This window comes from Choloepus didactylus, chromosome 5, assembly GCF_015220235.1.
Source record: "Choloepus didactylus isolate mChoDid1 chromosome 5, mChoDid1.pri, whole genome shotgun sequence".
Lineage (NCBI taxonomy): Eukaryota > Metazoa > Chordata > Mammalia > Pilosa > Megalonychidae > Choloepus > Choloepus didactylus.
In genome coordinates, this window is record NC_051311.1 from 111943798 (window position 1) to 111967703 (window position 23906).

General features: G+C 39.2%; 1 protein-coding gene across 1 annotated transcript; it reads right to left on the reverse strand.

The window, feature by feature from the left end:
* Positions 1–290: 290 nt before the first annotated feature.
* Positions 291–1989, reverse strand: LOC119534395 (double-stranded RNA-binding protein Staufen homolog 1-like). Its single transcript, XM_037836696.1, is given in 3 exon segments — positions 291–853; positions 855–1121; positions 1123–1989. Coding segments are annotated over 3 exon segments (1482 nt in total). The 5' UTR covers positions 1975–1989; the 3' UTR covers positions 291–490.
* Positions 1990–23906: the final 21917 nt, after the last annotated feature.

The following is a 23906-nucleotide window of genomic DNA, read 5'->3' on the forward strand; positions in this document are numbered from 1 at the left end:
CAGCACTCTAGAAAGGTCAGGTTACACTGAGCAGGAAGCATTTGATTTTCTCTGGTGCTTTCAGGTTTGGGGCCAGTCTAAGGCCTCTTTTTGGCGTGGCTGTCCAGTGTTTATCCCAAAGTGTTAAGTTAGCCAGTTTGAGAAGAGGGTCATACTTTCTGTTTTCTGTTTCTTCTTTCTCACAGCCAAAAACAACAACAAAAAAAGACCAAGCACTGAGGTGCACTGGGACATGGAATTACTGGGAAGCAAGCAGGAGACGGGTGGCCCCACCTTGCTCAGCAGCTCCTTCTCCGCAGGCTGCTCTGGGTGGAGACTGCTAGTTCCCCGCTGGCACTCTCTCCTCAGGCCCCATCATAAAAAACCACCAACACATTCAAACCCAGCCACAGCTGCCTCCTTGTGTTCCCGTCTGCATCGCCACTGTTTTCTCCGGTTCATCATCCACTGTGTCTCTCAGCCCACTGGAGGTATCAGAAATTCCAAATTTTCAAAGCAGTTTCAATGTTTTCAGTATGTATGTTGGGATTTTATAATGGTTCATGGCCAGAAAAGGTTCAGCACCTCCACACACAGACATTGGTCTGTTTCCTGTTCTTGGCATCTCTGTACTTTGTTGGTACAACTCAGACAGCAACTTTAAAATGTTCAGTGCAGCCATATCACGGCAGTTCTCCACATCCTTCCCAATGCCGTGGCTGATGAGAGGCAGCTGAGAGGAGCAACTGATAAGAGATACAAACTCATTCTTGTTGTTTTTGGGGAAGTCTTTGTATTCAACCTGGAATCCCTGGACTCTAGAAAGATAGTCCAATTGCTCAGACGATCTCATGAGAGGTCCGTGGCGTACGTGGGCCTGAAGAGATGTTATTTTTTAAAATGGTCTCGGCTGTGGGTGAGGTGCCCCCATACAACAATTCACGGGCTATCATGGCAGGATTCGGAGCTGCCCTGGTGAAATCTTTGGTGTGATGTCCTTGACTGACTCCTACAGCCTGGGCAACCTCAGGGACCATGGGAAGAATTCCAGCAGGCAGCTGCTGATGACTAAGATAAGGCATCCTAAACTCATCCTCTTTATTACCAGTTCCATTTTCATCCCCAGAGCCAGGTTCAAAAAAAGGTTACTTTTCTTCCATCCCCTGGTTTCTTTATTGGTGTCTTCTCCACTGATGTGAGTGCTGGTTTGGTGGGCTGAGCCTGTGGGACTTTAAAACCAAGGATCTCCAGCATATTCTCGGCTGCACTTCGTTTGGCCGCTTTCTTATTGGTGCCCGTTCCTTCTGCGGTGTGGCAAGGGAGGCCTCGCTCTGTGGGGAGCACGTACTCCGGCTCCTCCTCCTTGTTCGCTTGCTGGATCTGGGCCAGTCGGCTAATGCGGTTCATCCCCTGGCCATATTCTGGTCTTGTCTGTAACTTGACTGTGGAGGGTTTTGTTTTCTTTTTGATCCTGGGTTTTACTCGCTCAGCTGTTGTCAGGGGAGGTAACTTCTTCGGTTCCTCAGGAACAGCCATAGCAGCATTCTTCTTTGAAATCTTGCTCTTCCCTTCACCTTCCCCTATGAACCCCCCAACCAACACCTTGGTCACAAAGCTCTTCATATGGTGTGGGCCACTTTCCCGGGCAACCTCAAAATTCACAGGCAAGTTCTGTTTAAGTGCAGTCTCAAATACTTGACTTATTTCGGATTTATTGAGATTTTCTTCTTCAGATTCTCTTCCATTCACCTCTAGCCTCTCAGGCAGTGGCTCATTCTGCAGGATCCTCAGTGCTTTAGCAGCAGCATCATGCTTTGCAGCCTGTCTCGTCCTTGCTTTCCCATTAAATTGCTGTCCTCCCACAGAAAGTTCAACTTGATAAAGTAAAGGTGGAACTGGAAATGGGTAAAAGTACCTCGGGGGATAAGCACCTCCTCTCATGTTGTAGTTGTAGGTGGACTGCACCGGAGAGTTAGGGTCAACAGGCTTGTACATTGGTTTTTTCCCCAAGTTTCATGCACAGTGCATTTAGCTCTACCGTAGGGGTTATGCTTTCTTTGTCCAGGAAATTCCCCTTCTGGAGCTGCTGCCACTCTGCTGCATTCTTAAAGAAGGTGCTCCAGGAACAATGCTGTTTTGGTTTAGTTCTGAGAGGTTATGTGGTTAAGAAGTTCCTGGCTGCTGCCCCGAGCTTGTCCCCGGCCGGTGGTCCTGGGTGGTGGCGGCGACGTCGAAAAGGGGAAGGAGGAAGGAAGAAGGGAGAAGAAGAAGGGACGGAGGGAGGGAAGAGGTGGAGTGGGGGTGGGCGCCGCCAGGCTGGAGGGGGGTGGGTGACAAGCGAGACGCGGCAGCCGCTGGCGCAAACGCTGAAGCTCCCTTTGATTTTTTTTAAAAAAACTTTTTCATTTTAAAATCCTTTCAAATTTATAGGACAGTTGCATCAATAATGCAAAACCCATAAAGAGAACTCCATCCAACACAGCCCACACCCAGGTACCAGATCCACCAACTTTTAACATTTTGCTATGTTTGTCATTTAAATCTGTCTGTCTGTCCATCTATCTATTTCCTAAACATCTGAAAGTATGTTGTACACACCCTGCTCCTTAAACACTTACATGTACGTTTCCTAAGAATAAGGATATTCAGCTTATACAACTACCTTAAGTACAGTTAGCAAGTTGAAGAAATTTAACATCCTCTCTTTGCTTTTTTTCACTTAGTATATTCTAGATATCACTTTGTAACAATTCATAGATTTAGTCTTCATTCTTTTTATTACAGCTAACTGGTACTTCATGTATGGATGTATAGGTATGGGCTTAAGTTGTTTCTAACATTTTGCAATTACAGATAATTTTTGCTACAATGAATACCCTAGGGCAAAAGTATTTTTGTATTGTTAGAAGTGTTCCTCAGGTAAATTACTACAAGAGGGATATGGCTAAAAACAAATAGATATGTTAGGTATTGCCAAATTCCCTACCAAGTTGATGTACCAGTTTGCATTCTCACCGACTATGATGGTTTAAAGCTGCTATGTACCCCAGAAAATCATGTTTTTAAAGTTAATCTATTCCTGTGGGTTTAAACCTATTGTAAGTAGGATCTTTGGGTGAGTAGGATCTTAAATTAAGATGTGACCCACCTCAATCAGATTGGGTCTTAATCCTCTTACAGGAGTCCTTTATAAACGAGATGAATACAGAGAGCAAGAGACAGAAGCTGAGGGAGAAAGCCACAGAAACAAAGAGGAAGCCACAGAAGCCAGAAGCTGGAAGCAATGAAACCCAGAAGAGAAGGGAGAGACCAGCAGACATTGCCATGTGCCTTGCCATTTGACAGCAGTTCATGACTGCCAGTTGACTGTCTTCAGAAAGAAGGTATCATCGCAATGATGCCTTTATTTGGACATTTTCGTGGCCCCAGAACTATAAGCTCCTAAACTAATTAATTTCCATTGTTAAAAGCCAGCCTGTCTCTGGTATATTGCATCTCGGCAGCCTAGCAGACTAAAACACCAGCAATATCTGAAAGTCTTTATTTCCTTACAGCAGAACACATTGTAGGAATTTAAAATTTTCACTGATCTGGTAAGTGAGAAATTGCACTTCAGCATAGTTTTAATTTGCCTTTTCCTAATATTAGTGGATTCGAACATCTTTTCTTATGTTTGAGCATTAATATAGCTTTTTTGAATTGTCTGTTCATGTCCTTTGCCCATTTTCTGTCAGATTTTTTTGTCCTTTTCCCAATTCTAAGCATTCTTATAAATTAGTAATATTAACCTCTTACCTATTATATATGCTTCAATTATTTCCTCCCCATTTGTCAGTTGTCTTTTTTAATGCTATTTTATTGAGATATAATCACATACCAGCTACTCATCCAAAATGTACAATCAATGGTTCATGGTATCATCATATACTTGTGCATTTATTACCACAATCAATTTTTGGACATTTTCATTACTCCAAAAAAATTAAAATAAGAATAAAAATTAAAAGGGACACCTAAAACATCCCCTACCCCTTGTCCCACATCCCCCACCCCCCATTATTTATTTATTTATTTTGTCCTTATTTTCTTACTCATCTGTCCATAAACTGGTTAAAGGGAGTGTGAGCCACAAGGCTTTCACAATTAAACAGTTACACCATAAAAGCTGTATAGTTATACAATCATCTTCAAGAATAAAAGCTACTGTCAGTTGTTTCTTGACTTTTTTAATAGTAGTTTTGCCATGAAAAAATTTTTTTCTAAATATTTATGTAATGGATCAGATTGATTTTTGTCTTAAAGTCTATTTTGTCTGATACTAGGATAGTTACTCCATCTCTCTTTTGGTTATTGTTTGCATAGCATACCTTTTTTATCCATTTACTCTAAATTTATTTGTGTCTTTGAATCTAAGGTGTGTCTCTTGTAGATGGCATATGGTTGTATTATGTTTTTTAATTTCTGCCTTTTGATTGGAATGTTTCATTCATTTATGTTTAATATAATTACTGATAAGGTAAGATATACACCTGCCAATTTGCTATTTGTTTTCTATATGCTTGTTTTTTTTCTATACATTCATTACTGCCTTATTTTTGTTAAAGAGATTTTTTCTAGTGTACCATTTTAATTCCTCGGTTGTTTCTTTTATTATTTTTTTCTTGGCTATTTTCTCAGTGGTAACCCTTGGGTTTTGTTAATATTTTAACGTCTAACTGTCTAGTTGGGATTAATATCTACTTAATTTCAATAGGATACAAAAACATTGCCCTTTTATAGCTCCATTCCTACCTATGTCACTTTTGAACTGTTATTGCTATTCAATTTACATCTTTATACATTGTGTGCTCATCAATACAGATTTATAAATAAGAGTTTTATGCAATTGTCTTTCAAGAGTCAGATAGGAGGAAAAAAGGGTATCAAATGAAATATAACATTTTACTGTCTTCTCTATTTACTTATGTAGTTAACTTTACCAGTGCCCTTTATTTCTTCATGTGGGATTCAAGTTTCTGTCTAGTGTCCTTTCATTTCATCCTGAAGTATTTCCTTTAGTATTTCTTGAAGGACAGGTTTACTAGCAATGAATTTTCCCAGTTTCCCTTATCTGGGAATATCTTAATTTCTTCTTCATTTTAAAAAGAGTTTTGCTAGATATAGAATTCTTGGTGGGAAGTCTTTTCTTTCAGTACTTGGTGTCATCCCATAGCCTTGTGGCCTCCGTGGTTTCTGATAAGAAATCCAGTGTTAATCTTATTGAGGATCGCTTGTACATTATGAGTCATTTCTCTTGCTGCTTTCAAGATTCCCTCTTTGTAGGAAACCAAATATCTATTAACAGTTTAATATACAGAATACATAAAGAACTCCTACAATTTAACCACAAAAGACAAACATCCAAATCAAAAATGGGCAAAGAACTTGAGTAGCCATTTTTCCAAAGAAGATATACAAATGGCCAATAAGCAAATGAGAAGATATTCAACATCATTTGCCATTAGGGAAATGTAAATCAAAACCTCAAAGAGATAACATTTTGCACCCACCATAATGTCTGTTATTGTTTTTAAGAAAAATGGGAAATAACAAGAGCTGATAAGCTGCAGAAAAATGATGGGAATGTTAAATGGTGCGGTTGCTATGGAAAATTGTTCGGTGATTCCTCAAAAAGTTAAACATATGAGCTGACAATCCCACTCCTTGGTACATAAACAAAAGAACTGAAAGCAGGGTCCCAGACAGAGACAATGTTCATAGCAGTATTATTCACAACAGCCAAACGGGGAAGCAATCCAAATGGAAAGCAGATACATGGATAAATAAAATATGATATATACAGGATAGAATATTTTTCAACCTTGAAAAAGAATGAAGTTCTGATGCATGCTACTACATGGATGAAACTTGAAAACATCATGTTGAGTGAATAAGCCAGACACAAAAGGAGGCACATTGTATGATTCCACTTACATGAAATAGCTAGAATATGCAAATTCGCGGAGACAGAAACCAGAGTACAGGTTACCAGGGATATGGAGGAAGAGTAATGGGGAATAAATGCATAATGGGTGTAGAGTTTATTTTTGGGGTTCTGGGGAAGTTCTGGTAATGGATGATGTTGAAGGTATGGCAACATTTGTGAATGTGATTAACCCACTTGAGAGTGGTTGAGATCAGAAATTTTATGTTGTAAATATTTTTCCACAATTTAAAAGAGAGAGACTAAAGAGACAATGACTATTAAATGCAATACATGATCCTGAACTGGATACAATAGTGGAGGTGAAAAGGCCCACAAGGAAATCAGTGGGACATATGAAAAAATTGGAATATAGACTGGAAGATTTATATCAACATCGAATTTCTTGAAGTTGATAACTGTACTTAAGGTGTTTACATAAGTGAATATCTTTGTTCTAAGGAAACGTACATGGAACTATTATGTGTTCAAGGGGCAGGATGTATACAACCTCAAATGTTTAGAAACAAAATATATAGACAGACAGCCAAAAAGATAGACAGATGGATGACTTGACAGAGTTCATGGTGTGTGGAGGTGTGGTCTCTGAATTTATCCTAGGTGGAATCTTGGATGTATAGATTGATATTTTTCGTCAAACTTGGGAAGTTTTCAGCCATTATTTCTTCAAATATTCTTTCTGTTCCTTTCTCCCTCTCCTCTCTTTCTGGGTCTCCCATTATGCATATGTTGGTAGGTTTGATGATGTACTGCAATTCTTGAAGGCTCTGTTCATTTTTTTTTCATTCTTTTTCTTTCTGTTGTTCAGACTGGATAATCTCAAAATTCTTATATTCAAGTTCACTGATTCTTTCTCCAGCCTGCTCAAATGTGTGGTTGAACCCCTGCGCCCAAAGTGTTAACTCAGCAGGCTGGGTCACTCAAGCACTGCATATTTCAAAGAAAGGTCTGTCTTCAGGACTGGCCCTTAGCCAGATCCTGGGGGATAATCTCTGAGTCCTTGGAATGTCCTGCCTGATAAGAGTGTTTTTGTGCTCCTGAGACCTTGGGTCACACTTTACCAATTTTACCAGATAAACTTATCCTTAACAATGTGATTTATGGGGAATGTCTGTTTTTGCTCAAGGGCAGGGGGCTGGAGTCTGAGTAGGCTGCATGCCTTCATGATTGACCCCAATTAAATCCCTTGACACCAAGTCTAGGTGAGATTCCCTGGTTGGCAACATTTCACATGTGTTGCCACACATTGTTTCTGGGACAATTAAGTGTGTTCACATGAGGTTACACCAGGCAGTGACACCTGGAAGCTTGTGCCAGGTTTGTCCTGGACTTCTCCCCATGAGCCTTGCTGATTTTGATCTATTTTGCTGATTTTGATCTATGTCTTCTCACTGTAATAAACTGTAAACATAATTAACACAGCTTTTGAATCTAGTGAAACATTGAGCCTGAGGGTAATCTTGCCTGTTGGGGCAACACCCTGGCTGAGGGTTGACAAATCTGCCTTAGCCTTCACTTCCTGCACCCACCAACCCTCAAAGTCAGCCAAAGTTAAGAGCTAAGAGCCTTCTTAGGTCTTTCCTGAGCATGTACACAGCCCTGGGCATGTACACAGCCCTGTGCATGCATGTGCCTGCTAGATTCCAAGAATATGTTGGAGTTTTTCAAAGCCCTAATGGACTTCTTATTCCCAAGGTTTTTATTTTAAGTTCTTTGGATGGCCTAATGTTTGTTCCAACTGTTATTCATTGCCCCAGGAAGCCACAAAGGTCATCGATTGCTTCTAATTGTTTTCAACAAATGCCCTTGGGGAAAAAGCTTTTTTGTACTAGATGAACTCTAAGTCAGGTCAAATAAAGAAAACCTTGCAAATGGGGTCGTCCAGAGAATCACCAGTCCAGTAAAATAATAACACTTCTTTAGCAATGAGGCTTTGAAAGAGTTCCAACCTCATTCTGCCTTTTCCAATGGACATCAGACTGCTGGTTTCCACTATGTTAGCAGTCTTCTGGTTTCAAGTCTACCCTGGAGCTGGAGAGGGGAGGATGGGAATAGGGCAAGTTAAAATGCCATGAAGCAAATTGTTCTTACCAAGATTCAGCTGTTTTTTTTTTTTTTTTTTTTTTTAAATAAACCATCTCCAGATTGCTGCAAGCCATTGATTAAATTCTAGGGTTCTGAAAACATTGAATTTGACCATTTCCCCCCATTCTCTTTGCTTTTATAGAGGACAGAATTTTTGGAAGTATTTCCTTTGCCATTTTTGCTGAGTGATTGATAAATGGAAACTGGATCATGTTACATCCTTACTTTAAGTATTTCATTATCACTCTCTTACAAAAAAAATCCAAATTCTTTGATGAAATTCTACAAAACCATTGAAACTCTGTTTACATCTCCAGAATCATCTTGAATCCCACTACTACCTCATTCAATATGCTCCAACTATGAACTCCTTCGTATTCTAGAGACTGAAGTATGAGAAAACCCAATCCAACTGTCTACAAAACAAATAGAATTTATTCACTTGTCTAATTTCTGACCACTCTGTGCCCCTCTATTTTGCTCTGTTGTCCTGATCTTTACCCAAGATTCTAGTATATCAGAAAATAACCCATTCCTCTGTCTCACAAGAAAAATAGAATTCTATCTCACAGGTTCTGCTGGCTCAAAGTCCTGAACCCTGTCCAGGGGGATGCAGTGTTCTGAAGAGCCAGGCCTGAGTTCTGCTGCTGGGTGTGGAGTCAACTGTAGTGGAAGTACCTGGATTGGAAGTATCATATGGAGTATTTGTCTAGAGAGAAGCAGAAATGTTTGCCAGAAGAACAGTAAATGGACATTGGGCAACAAAACTACTTAGTCCATTGCACTGCCCTTGGATATATGTTCATGTTCTTCAATCTGACAAGATTGCTAAGCATACTGGCTCCTGATCATTCTTTAATCTTATTTTAAATGCTTTCTCTTGAGAGAGATTGTTTTGATCATTTAATCTAAGTAGCTCACTTCCTCCGTTCTCTATTACAACACTTTCATCTTCATGACCTTTACTTGATGACATTAGATCAATTCCCTCAGCAAATATTTATTTGGCACCTATTAGTCCCAGTATACTAGACTTTGTTAATTGTCTTTCATAACACACTATGTTTTATTTACCACTGCATAATTCAATGCCTAGAACATAATAGGCCCTAATTAAATATGCATTGAATGAATGAATGAAATGGCCCTGATTTTCAGCCCATTAAGACATTTTGAGGTGTTTTGAAAAATAATAAAAATGGGGATATATTATTCTGCTTGATCTCTGTATCTCAAACATTCTTCATCTGACTGTCCAATTGGCTGGAGACACACACATGGACCCCCTAATGTTAGGAATAAAAAACTTTAATCTCATAAAATTTAAACCGAATGTTTATAAAATTAGTAATACAGGTCCACAATACATTTCTGGAATCTGTTGGGACTAGGTATGTTTCATTATTTAATTTTTTCCCGATTTTAGAAAGATAATTAATATAAGGCATATTCCTTATATTATCAACATACTCAGTGGGTTAATGGCAACATCCATAATAAAATATGTTAATACTTATATAGAAAAACATCATACCAAATAGGATTGATAAAGACAACATAGGCATGTTCATTTCAGTTCAGGTCAAGTTTTACAATTATATGTGTTTGCTATGAACCTATGAAAATACATTGAGTTCTTTGGACTTTACAATTGAAGGGATTGTAGTCCTATAATCATATAGTTTTCTAGAAAGAATATAAGGAAATCATTCTCCAACATAGTCTTCCTGTGTATTCAAGAAGAGGAAATGGTATGGTGAACACTGTCTTTCACACAAATATGGACCGGGACAAAATATGTGGTCAAGTGCTGATGAAAGAAGAGCTGTGCTAACAGTGGGCCAATGAAACATGCATGGAAGTGACAGAAGCTATAGCCAGTCTCAGCTCTTAAAAACAGCCCACATGATCCTCCAAATCTTATTCTTTCCATAGCAATCCTGGATATCATGTGTTCCAGATGACATAGCTTACAAGATAAAGGATGGCTGCCCTAATTATGTTAAACCATGATATGAGTGAGCAGTGAATTCTATTGTTTTAGTCACTGAGTTTTCTAGGGTATATTTGTGACATCAAAACAACTCACAAAACATTTTTTTTTAAGTGAAAGTCCATCCTCTCATAGCATGAGTTTTCAGTGATAAATAGAGCAAAAACCCTCATTAAGCAATTTTCCTTCATATATGTAACCCATGTATGTCACAATTTGATTTATATTCTATGCATCAATGATTTCAACCCACTGAAAATTGAAATCTCTATTAAATATGTGATGGTAAATTGACTTTTCACATTGTATCATCAATGATACCATGCAAAATCCAGCAGTGTCCCTTGATCAAGACATTTTGCTAATAGCTTGTTCAGCTTTCTGAGTTTCTCACCTCAAGTTTCCACAGCCTCTTTCAGCTTCTTTGGCCAAGGGCCTTCTACAGCACATCATGATCTTGCTGAGCCCACTCAGAGCCAAAACCTGTAAGTGCGTGGGAGTTAATGCAACTCTCAACATATAGGATTTTGAGTCAAGGGATGAATGTCAAAATATCCTGTCACATGGAGGAAAAATTCTGAAGTGTATTCTACACAATTTACTAGAGGATCCCCAACAGGATTGAGTTGCATTTTCTAGAATAGCCAGATGAAGGTACTCTTTGTTTTCCCTCCAAATCTCTTAACCTCCTCACTTTTCCTGATATCACACCTGGCTTCCCAGATCACATCCCAAATGAACTAAGTGCTTTGGGGGAGGGAACAAAACTAATTCAATATTTCTGTTGCATTAATTGACTTCATATTAGAAAGGAATCTCACATTATTTGAAAATCATACAAAAACAGATAGACTGGTCGCTGAGGTGGTGCTAGTGAATAGATTTCTGATCCAATAAAATCTGCTATGAAGATAGGCACTTTTCTGTTCTGTTTTGGCTTCTTGTTTGTAAAACCCTTAGACTCACAAAATCATGTCTTCTAGTACATAGAGACATATATTCTATATTAGTAATGGAGCTCTAATATCTGCTTATATTTATGGATGTGAAGGAAAGGATTAACTCAGCAAGCCAAGTCTTGACCACACTCTGCACATTCCAAAGAATAGTTTGGCCCTTGTCCTGATTCTGGGGGGCAAACTCTAAGCCCTTGGAGTAGTCTGCCTGATAAGAGTGTCTCTGTTTGCCTAGGGATCTTGGACCAATCCAGATAGTTTATGGTGACCGCCTTAGGCCACACGGTATCAGCTTGATCTCTGGAGGGCCTGGAGACTGGAGGTCAGCCAGAGGAAAAGTCAGGCATGACTATGTGACTGATGCCCAATAAAAACACTGAACACCAAGGCTCAGGTGAGCTTCCCTAGTTGGCAATACTCCATGCATGTTGTTAGAGTTGCTAGGAGAATTGAGTGCTGTCCACATGACTCCACTGAGGATAACAAGTAAAAGCTTGTGCCTGGTTTCTCCAGGACCCTGACCTATGTGTTTTTTCCTGTTGCTGATTTTAATTGGTGTCTTTTCACCACAACATATTGTAACTATGAGTATAATAACCTTGCTGAGTTCTGTGATTACTTCTAGAGAATCGCTGAACCTGAGGATAGTTGTGGGAACCCCCAAACAGCAATGGAATTATTTTGAGTTATTGTGTGTGTGTGTGTGTGTGTAGTGTATCTATCTTTATGATTTTAATTCTTCATTGAACCACTTTTGAACCATTGATCCACACTTGAGATTGGGAATGTAAATAATACTATAGTGACCAGTTGGATCCTCTGGAAAACAGATGCCAACACAGAATTAGTAATGCAAGAAGTTTATTGAGGGTAATTCTTGTGAAACACTAGAGGGGAAGAAGCAAGATTAAGTTAGGAAAATTATGGTAGATTGAACTACATAATTAATTCCATTCATGTGGTTGTGAATCCATTGTAAATAGGATCTTTTGAAGACGTTATTTGTAGTTAGTGTGTCCAACTAAATCAGGATGGATCTTAATCCTATTACTAGAGCCCTTATAGAGAAAAAGCCATGGGAAAGAGCTGGGAGCTGGAAGTCAACAGAAGACAGAAGACAAAGAAGAGGACATGGCCTTTTGATGGGGAAGCCAAGGAACCCAAGGACTGCTGGGTAGCCAGAACCCTACCAACCCTGGGAGCTTCTGAAACCATAAAACAATAAATTCCCATTGTTTAAGCCAATGCATTGTGTGGTATTTGAGATAGCAGCAGGGCACTGAGACAAAAATCTTCAAACCATGATGCAAATCTGGCATCTATGAAAGGAAAGGAGGTGGAGAAGAAGCAGAATTGGGCAAGAAAATCCTCAGAGTGGGAAGCAAATTTGACAAATTCTCAGCAAAACCAATGAGGAGCTTCAGAGCAAAGATTTCCCATTAAGGGAATCCCACACTGGAAATAATTGGCTAAGCCCTAGTACCCTTACCATGCTCAGTCATGGCTGGAAGGTGGCTGCCTAGGAAGATGTAATCTTCTTTGCAAAGGCTAAGACAGATCCTGAGCGTGCTAACAACTGGAAGCTGTCAGCTAATTGCCATCCTTGCAGCTAAATGGCAAATTCTTTCCAAAAGACAGATCCAAGTGGCATGCATCCATGGCTGCCACAAATAGTAACATGGAATACATACAATTTTAACAAATACCAATACCAATATGATAACTAGATGATAAATTACCTAGGATGAACTAATTGTACCCTATTAATTGAATGGAAAGTGAAATGATCTGACCACAGAAATCCTTGTAGCACATGTGCAACCTTTAAAAATATAAGACTTTAAAAATAAAGTAACAAGATTTCTATGAAAAACATAAGAATATTATATTTTAATTTTGTGAAATTAAGAGTAAAGTACCATGACAGAGTTTATCTAACTATTAGATTCTAGTAAATATCCAACTTGATCTACCCTCTCCTTTTTGCTAGGTATTGGAGGAATAACTGTAACACCAACCTTGGAGGATCAGTGAATACACAGACAACTCCCAACTGTACAGTGAATGTACAGGCAACTCATCAACTCAATTACTACAATGACTACCTCTATCCAGATGATTCACCAATTCATATCTCAGTCCAGACTTCTACTTTAAGGTTCAAATTCATATAGCCAACTGCTTCTTCTCTTGGTTTTCTCAAAGGCACCTAAAGTTCACCTTGCATAAAACTGAAATATTGTTTGTCTCAATCCGTTCTTTTACAGTATTATTTATCACACTGGACAGCACTATCGTTTAAGCAAGAAAAGCTCATATGTCAGAATTGGTTCCTTTCTTTCCCTTACCACTATATCCAATATATGAACATCTGCTGTCTATTAAACCTCCTAAATAGCTCTTGAATTTGTCCATTTCTGTCCATCTCTCCCATCAATAACCTAGTCAAAGCTATCATTTCTCCAATAGTGTCTACAATAGTTTCTACAATAGTCTCCTAATTGGTCTATCCAAATCCTTTTGGCCCATCTGCCCACATCTAGATTTATTACAGCTGGATTGATTTTATAGAGATGTGAAATATGATCACATCACCATCCCTCACTCTTAAATTCCTTCAAAGACTTTTTCTATTTCTCTACTAATTGCCTTTCAGGCCATGCATAGTTTAGTTTCTACTTTTCTCTTAAACCTCAACTTCCCCCACATTTTCCTAACATCCCTTCCCTATTCCCCATTCTCTGGCTGCACTGGACTTTCTGATAGAATCTTATACTAACTAGTCGACCCCCCATAAGGACTTAGGTAAGATCTTCTCTCTGCCTCAAATATTATTTCTTGCATTTCTTCATCTTATGAATTTCTACTCATCTTTTTTATATTATCGCAAATTTCCTTAGGGAGTCTTCTCTGACCTTGCTTAGTCAAGTCTCCTTATGATAGGTTTTAATAGCGCCAATTACTTTTCCTTCATAGCATTTATCACAATTGCAATTTGACATTTATTTGTATGACTATTTGATTAATTTCTGTCTTTCCTACTAGAAAAAGAGCTCCATGAGGGCAAAGCCTGTGTCTAGCTTGGCTCACCAATTTATCCTTAAAACAGTGCCTGCTCTCTGTCTAAGCCAACTCAGCAGGTAAACTCACTGCCCTCCTCCATACGTGGGACATGACTCCCAGGGGTGTAAATCTCCCTGGCAACGTGGGACCTGATTCCCAGGGATGAGCCTGGACCTGGCATCTTGGGTTGAGAAAGCCTTCTGGACAAATAAGGGGGAAGAGAGATGAAACAAAATAAAGTTTCTGTGGCTCAGAGATTTGAAATGGAGTCGAGAGGTCATTCTGGAGATTGTTCTTATGCATTATATAGATATCCCTTTTTAGTTTTTAGTGTATTAGAATAGCTAGAAGGAAATACCTGAAACTGTTGAACTGCAATTCAGTATCCTTGATTCTTGAAGACGATCATATAACTATATAGCTTATATGGTGTGACTGTGTAATTGTGTAAACCTTATAACTCACATTCCCTTTATCCAGTGTATGGATAGATGAGTAGAAAAATGGGGACAAAGTGAATAAATAATAAGGGATAGGAAAGGTGTGAGATGTTTTGGGTGTTCTTTTTTACTTTTATTTTAATTTTTATTCTTATTCTTATTTTTGGAGTAATGAAAATGTTCAAAAATTGATTGTGGTGACAAATGCACAACTATATGATACCGTGAAAACTGATTATACACTTTGGATGATTGTATGGTATGTGAATATATCTCAATAAAATTGCATTTAAAAACTGAAAAAAAAAAAGTGCCTGACATATTAACATATTAGGCATGCAATAAATAAGCAGATGGTAGGCACGTTTTGTAGGAAATTCCAAAATGCAAATTTGTGATGCTGCTCCATCTTAGGAGGGTTTGCTTGAAGGTTTTTATCCAATCACTCAATTGAATAAGGTCAGGACAGGAAATGACAGCTCATATATTAGACTATTGATCCCAGATGTCATACACCTACTTGCTATATCTGTACTTGGAGGCTCTGGCCTTGACGTTGATATTCTACTTAATTGTCTCCTAAGTATTCCTTAAGCCTCAACTTTAGTCTTAACATTTTTACTTAATACACATCTCTATGATCAGTGTAGGAGACTTAAAGATGTGGATTTTTTAATTAGTAATTTGTTTTTGTTAGAGAGATTGTAGGTTTACAGAAATACCATGCACAAATACATAAAACAGAGTTCCCATATAACAGCCTATTATTAACACCTTGCACTTAGTGAGGTACATTTGCTGTAACTCATGAAGAACATTTTTAGAAATGTACTATTAACTATATTCCATTTAAAATAGGGTTCATTGTGTTGTACAGTCCTGTTTTTTTCTTTTAATTTTTATTCTAGTAACATATAGACTTAAAATTTCCCCTTTTAACCACATTCATATGTCTAATTCAGTGTTGTTAATTACATTCAAAATGCTGTGCTACCATCATCATCATCCATTACCAAAACTTTTCAATCTACCCCAATAGAAATTTTGTACAATTTAAGCATTAACTCCCCATTCCCTACACCTAACCCAGCACCTGGAAACCTATATTCTAGATTCTGACACTATGAGCTTAATTATTTTAATTATTTTATATCAGTGAGATCATATATTTGTCCTTTTGTGTCTGGCTTATTTCTCAACAAGATGTCTTCAGGGTTCATCTATGTTGTCACATGAATCAGAACTTTATTCCTTTTTAATGCTGAATAATATTTCATTGTATGTATATACCACATTTTGTTTATCCATTCATCAGTTGATGGACACTTAGAATGCTTCCATCTTTTGGCAATTGTGAATAATGCCATTATGAACATTGGTGTGCAAATATCTGCTCAAGTCCCCAGTTTCAATTCTTTGGGGTATATACCTAAAGACATGGACTTTTAAATGTGTATTCTGACCAAAGTAAATTTTTAGGAGGCTTCCAATTTCATTCTTTGTCTACAGGTACCTCCCTTGTTTCTCACTACCCTAAAACATTTATTCAGCCTCTGATGGCCAAGTAAGGGGAGAGATCCTAGTGAATATATAGTTCAATAAATACATAACCAGTTCGGTGGAAAAAGGCCTCACCATGGTCAGTGCTTTCAGGAATCATGTTCCTTTAATCAATTCTAAGAGGCAGTTTATAGACATGGTTCCTATGGAATGAAGGGAAAGCTTGTAACCTGAGGTACAAACTATATGGTAATTGAAACTTAGACCTTCCCCAAAGTTATTTATGCATAGTTATACCTTGGAAAAAAGAAAATCCCAAACTATTAGGGAATCTGAATTTAAGTTTGCTTGAAATCCCGATAATGCAGGAACCCACTTCAGTTATTTTTTATGGCAACTGCCAAATATGGCCAACTGAAAAAAGGTGTTTTCCTCTAAGTTTGCTATGGGGACCTCAAACTCACCATGTGATAGTCTAACTATTATGGGAGTATATAGTTAGGATAGAAATCCTCAGCATGTAGACGAATCATCACATTTTGATGCATAATGTAAGGACTATTAGGATAGGAACAACCAAGGGGAACGTACTGGGATTTTTGTCCTCATCAAAATATTAAGTCAGCGATGCTTCTGGTTGACCAAGACAGTCACATAAGATGCTCCAGGGAACTGATCTCCAAGAGAATTTTTGAACAACTAGCAAAAACTAGCAGAGTCATCTTCCTCAGAACCCTGGAAAATAAAGGGTTGCAGTTACTAGGCAAGTGCCAAAGCAAGAAAACAAGCCTTAAAAAATGGTAAGAGATGCTCATGACAACCTTGCTGCCCCTTCTCACACCCTCTCAGGTGTGGTGAAGAGCCAGCCTGTGCTCCAGTTGTGGGTCCCTGGCTCTGTTCTGGAGGGAGCAGAGTAATCTCTATGTGCATGCCACAGTGCCTGTTTGTTGGGGCCATCCTATCTGATGCAGCCTGAAGACTGTACTAGGAAACCTGCCTCAGGCTCGCCCTCCCAGAACTTGCCCAACATGCAGAAGCAGCTTACAGATAACTAAAGCACTGTAAAAAACAAGCAAGTCAAAGCAGCCTGGGGGAAAGGATTCCTTGCTTTAAGTAATAAAATTGAGCACTTGGGAGGGGCAGAAAGTCTATTTCATAGGGAGCAGAAGGGGCAATCAAATTTCTGTAAACAGGGGAATTCCTAAGGCTACAAGCAAGCACAAACTTTCTACTTTGTTAAGGTACTTAATTGTGCACTGAGACTTATTGGCTATGTCTGTAATCTACCCCTATATGGTGGTCTTCAAAGTGACTGGATATTTCTGTGCCAGACTTTTCACTTGTAATAGAGCATTATATGCAGCACACAATTCTTTTTTAAGGGGCTATATCTTAATTCTGATCCTTTCCATAATTGTGACCAGAACCTATGGGTACTTGTTTAGAATGTTGCCTCTGCCACAAACACCATCCAAAGCCAATGTTGGTGATAGCCACATCCAATTCATAAGGTAAATCAGGATCTACTCCACACCCCCTCAGTGCTTGTGCCTGTGCTATTGCCTTTTTGCTTTTTCAAAAGCAGCCTGCTGGGATCATCCCATTCCCAAATATGACCTTTCCTAATTAGCATATACAGTAGTTTAATATTTGAGCCAAATGGGGAATGAAAGGTCTCCAATATCCTCGTAGTCCTAGAAACACCATTAATTGCTTTGGTGTATGTGGCATGGGTAAACACTGTACCTTATCAATTGCTGCAGAAGGAATAGTTTTTGTCTTACTTGACCATACAACACCCAGGAATTTGACAGATCAGCCATGGCCTTGTAGCTTGTCAAGATTGAGTGCCCATCTCTGGCTCTTGAGATGGAATATTGAGATGGGTATTTCTGACACCACTTTTAGTTCTGAAGTAGAATCACCAGTTAACATAATATCATCAATATAATGAAAAACAGCCACAAATTTGGGTTCTCTTGATTGGTCATCCTTTGCAACTAGGCCTTGGCAAATAGGTGGGCTATGTAAACAGCTTTGTGGGAGCATGGTGAAATTTCTTTGTTGTCCTTCCCAGGTGAAGGTGAAAGCAGGTTAACTTGCTTTATCAAAGGGAATACTGAAGAAAGCATTAGATAACTCTAAAACATAATGATAATGACATAAATGAGTGCTAATTTCTTGTAGTAAAGAGGTGGTGTTTGGAACTCTGCATACAAAGGTGGCATTACTTTATTTAATTCACAGTAATCCACTGTCATGTGCCAGGTTCTGTCAGGTTTCCGTACTGGCTACACAGGGCAAATAAAGGGGCTATGGGTTAGTATTAATATTGCCACTCTTTCTAGTTCCTCAATGGTTATATAAATCTCTTGATGTTGCCCTTGGAGCTTATATTGCTAGTGGCTACAATCCTCCAAGGTTGCAGTACTTTTACAGGGGACCATTTTGCCTGTCCCTTTTAAGATTGCTTTTACTACTCTACACCAGGGGTGGAATTCTCCTATGGTAGTTTGTAATGTGGATTTTAAGAGAAAATCAATTCCAAATATATATTTGCTTATAGGAGAAATATATACAGCATATTCCTGGGGGGGGGGGTGCAATCTCCCAATTTCTAAGATCAAATTATACTGTTTGGCTGTGATTGTTTTTCTCCTATAACTGCCTATGGACTGCATGGGTCCATTAAATCGGGCCATATACCAAATTAGAGTACATTTAGCCCCAGTATCTATTAGTGCTAACACTCTCTGTTTGTTAGTAGGACCAATAAACAGTTAATTCTACATGCAGCCTCCAATCCCTGGGGTCCCTGGTTATTGCTCGTACCTAGGAGTCTTCACCCCACCCCTATGGGAGGGGAAAGGGAGCTTGCCAAGTCTTCTCTAGGGGTGCAGAGGGTTACTGTCTTTTAAAAGGGGGTTTCTTAGGTGGTTTATCTTTCCCTTCAGCTGTTCAGGGATTTATTTTAGGAAACCTTTTTCCTTTGGGTAATTTGCTTCATAATTTAGCTAAGACAGCATTTGGTTGTTTATGGCTTTTATTACTGTCCCTGTGGCAATTAGACCAGCCCACATTTTCTTATATGAGACTCAGTTAGAGCCAGTTCTCAGGAAGTTTTCCATGGCCGTCATCCCTCTCTTCCAGAGCCACTCTGAGTCCCCAAGATCTGCTATGGCTTGAGCAGCTCTCAAAACAAGTTGTCCCATTAGAGGACCTAAAATGGACACAAAGGGCCCATAAAAATGATTGGGAGTGGTGTGTAGGATGGTGTATTTCATTCCTGCTGTAAAAGATTCATTGTCGGGGCCTGCAAAAATCTCAGAATATATTCCATGTTTCATCCCAAGACCCCTGAAAACATCTTGCAATTCTTCCGTAGATTGCCAATGGGGAGGGTATGTGGGATAGCTCCCTCACTGGGCCAGGTAGCCTTGCATACAGCTATTAGTCAGGCTAACAAAGATATCATTTTTACATGATTTTTTTTTTTCATTTTGTCTTGTTTTAGTTGCTTTAAAATATTACTGACTGTCTAAAGCAAAAATGGTAATAATACAGAATAAAGTATTGTGTATATAGCATATGTAAGGGTAAATTATATGACAACAATAACACAAAAGTTGCAAGGACAAATAGGAAATAAACTGTCGTAAGGTCCTCACAAGGCTTGTGAAACAATATTGTATTATTTAAATGCAACCAAGATGATTACAATGTATATTGTAAACCATAAGGAAATCACTAAAATGTTCTAAAATGATCTAAATAACAACATATTTTCTACATGATTTAAGGCAGCATATGGGCACTGGAGTAGGGATGCATGCATTGTAATAGATGCTAGGTTACTCCTTTCCACCCCAGGTTATATTATACCCTCAGCTCCTGCATCCCATAATCATAAAAGCTAGTCAGGTAATGACTCCCTGGCTTTCTGCCTATAATGCTTCCCAAGGTCACCTAATTCAGCAGCAGTATAATCTCTCATGGTAACGTGGATTTTCTGTTCAGGTGGTTGTAAAGTCTAAGGGTTCACCTCATTAGGTCATTCCTGACCTGTTTTTATTTTTTGCTGTAGCACTGGGCGTACTTCCCAGGGTGGCCCCTCTTCCTCATATTCTTCCTTTTCCTCCTCTTCATCCTCAGATGAAGAATCTATGGGGCCCCAAGCTTTTGGGCCCCATCCTCGATTAGTCAGTATTCTTCGGACTCAAACTCAGGTAATTTTAGACCACAGGCTTGAGCATAATCTACAAGCTAAATTGGTCTCCCTACATGACACAAGCACTTGGTTAAGGCTTCTTTCATGTCTGCTTGAGTGAGCCATGTGTCACTTTCTAATTTTAATCCTCCTCTAGATGGTGGGCTATTGTTTTTGCCAACTGTTCTGACTCTGTGGCCATACGTAGGGCTCCTAAAAGGGTCCAGGCAATGGCTGCCACTACTTGGCATTCTCCTTTCTTTTTGCTAAGATGTAGTTTTCCTACTATCTGTTGCAGAACAGTTAGCAACACCGTCAGAGTTTTCAGGGTATTCCCATATTCTCATGGTGATTCCCATCCATCCAGGAGGGCAGCCACCCCTCCCCACATGGATGATGCAGGCCAACCTTGGATTTCCCCTGCTGAGTTTTCCTTTCCCAGACCCATAACTACTGCTGCCTGGCTGGCTCGCCAATTGTTCAGGCCCAGACCAAGTTCATGCAAAGCGTGGGTTGATGCTGCGATGAGGCTGGAAAACATGCCAGGCACAGAAATACATAAGATTTATTGGGACTTCTGGACAGGAGAGATTCACCAATGGCAACCAGTCCAGAGAGATAGTACCCCGCAAAAAGGACAGGCGCCCCATCCTTTCCAAGTGCTTTCAAAGTGGCCATGCTCTCCCTGAACATTGGGGTGAAGGTTCCACCTTCTTCAAGCATTGAGGTGTTTGCCAGACTTTATGCAATCCCCAGGACGTCTCAGAAAACGGGTGGTAGCACTCTTTCTGAAGAACAAGGCAGAAGGCCCACCTTCTCCAAATGCCAGGGTATACTCACCCTTCCCATACACATGGGTGAGCCCACTCTCTTGGCCTGAGATGTCTTTGGTCCAGTCCTCAGCTTCCATGTTCCTGCCCATGAAATGATTTTTCCATCGATCTGTCCCTTTTCTCTCCCTTTTAGTCCATGCTTTAGTTCAGTTCATAAAGATTTTGCAAAAACTTGTCAATTTTGCATGTAGTACACAGGGGTCCTTCCTGGATAACTGCATTTCCAATCCTGATTTGCACTGAAATGGGTGACTGGATTCATATTCCGTTAAACCCTCACATGGGCGCTATTCTCTGGGTATGCATTTTCCAGAAGCTCAGAATTTTCAAAACCATCAATTTCTGATTTCTTTGTGCCCAGGATTTCAGTTCTCAGCTTATGCCTTTCCTCTCACATTTTACTATGAGCTGCAAGGAGAAACCAGGCTTCACTTCCACAATTAGCTTGGAAATCTCAGCTAAATATCCAAGTTCCTCACTTTCAAATTCTACCTTCCAGCTGACATCAGAACTCAGTTCCACAAAGTTCTCTGCCACTTGAAAAGAAAGAGAACATTTCCTTCAGTTTCCTATAACACATTCAGCATTTTCTTCTGAGGCCTCATCAGAAGTACCTTTAGTGGGCATATTTCTACCAGTAGTTTGTTCAAAGTGATCTAGGCCATTTCAGTCAAGCACCTCACAATTCTTCCAGCCTCTACCCATGACCCAATTCCAAAGCTGTTTCCTCGTTTTTTTTGTATTTACAATAGTAGCACCTCACTCTCCTGGTACCAAATTTTGTTTTAGTTTCCTCAGCTGCTGAAAGCAAATACCATGAAATGATTTGACTTGGAAAATGGGAAGGATATTCCATGTTCATGGATTAGAAGAGTAAATGTAGACTATTGTTAATAGACTATTTTAATATTCTTCTATCAGTTGTAACAAAGGAATCACACTAATGTAAAGGGTCAACAATAGTAGGGCATATTGGAATGCTGTATTTTACACATGATTTTCTTGTATACCTCCAACTTCTCTAGTTATAAATAAAAAGAATTTAAATGTAATGAAGTTCTGATATATGTGACAACATACATGAACCTTGAAGACATCATGTTGAGTGAAATTAACAAGACACAAAAGGACAAATATTGTATGATCTCACAAATATGAAATCATTAGAATAAGCAAGCTATAAGAGTCAGAAAATAGAATATAGGCTACCAGGAGCCAGGGTGGTGGTAGGGAACAGGAGTTAATGCTTAATTGGTACTGAGTTTCTGTGTGGTTTGATGAAAAACTTGGTAATTAATGGGTGATAGTAGCACAACAATGTGAATGTAACTAACATTTGAATATGGTTAAAAGGGGAAATTTTAAGTTGTCTTTATTTTAGTAGAAAAAATTTTTTAAACCATGAGACTATACAATGTAACCAGTACACCCTATTGTAAAGCATAGAATATAGTTAATAGCATAATTAAATAATCTTGTTTCATCAATTTTAACAAAGGTATCACACTAATGCAGTGTTAATAACAGGGAAAACTGTGGGGGTGGGGGGTGGAGGGTAAATGGGAACTGTGTATTTTCTGCATGGCTTTCCTGTAAATCTATAGCTTCTCTAATAAAAGAAAAAAATTAAGTCAAAGGCAAGACCACTTTTTCAGGGACATTGCAGAGATTAATGCTGTTATCAAAGATTTGTGACATGGCCAATGATTCCTATCTTCATTCAATTCCTCAACATGGTTAGTGCAAAAACCAATGCTAATTCCAGCTGCATTTTCCAGTCCCCACAGTGGCTTCTGTACTATAAAACCCATCAAGATAATTCCTGACCCCAGATCTGCAGTTCCCAATTTGTTTATTATGTATTACTTTGTTTCTGCTCACTTGGACTACCACAAACTGTTTGCTTCCACCTGGCAGGGGTAACAGTTTGTTAACTCTCTGCTTCTATGCCACAGTCTAGTCCTTTGTAACCTTGACAACCTTTTCTTCCTCCTAGGACATGATCTAGGACATTTTCAATCTTGAGCCGATCAGTCCTGGAGAGCAGTAAGTGGCAATACCCTAGTCATCTTGGTAAGGGAATAGGAATGAGATAAGTCTTAAAGAAATGGAAGAATCTACAACCTCTGGTAAGTCCCAGAGAGGGTGGAGGTTTCTGATGTCAAGGACGTAACAGAGCACCCCCCTCAAGTGGAAACCAAGTTTTCTGTGCAGAAGACTAACAGGGAATCTTTTTGGGTTTTGGAAGCAGATTTAGATATCATTTGTGTGTCCTCTAACCAAGTTAACAAGTAACATAGAAATCTGCCCAGAGCAGAATAAGAGAAGGTTACCCCCAGCTGCTGCAGTCGTAAGAGAAGCTGCCCTGTCAGTCGGCCTGATGGCTGTATTTGATCCAATGGTATTCAAGGTGCTTGACGCAGGCCTACATTGTATAAGGAAACTCTGCTAAGCCTTGAAGGTAGAGTCACAGCGGGAACCCTGGAGTTTTGGGGCTGATTCACGTTACCATTAGCAAGTAATTCTTCTCTTTTTCAACAATAGCTCCTGGCTTACTTCTAAAGTGAAACATCTGATTATGGAGTCAGGTAAGCATGCAACCTGCGCTGCCCTTCATGAAATGGGTGTCATCAGATCCACAAGCCATAAAACTGATTTGCCCTAAAGCACTCCAGCATGTGTGTATAAAGTAACAGGCTTTACAGGCCACAAAGATAAAAGTATTATCAGTGAGCTGCTCATTTGGAACACAGAAGCATAGACTTTTTATATATTCATAGGAAGCACTTAATAAGAACTTGCTGAATGAGGGATGAACATGTGAACTAAAAGATTTCCTACTAAATAGGCAATCAAATACTTTTCTG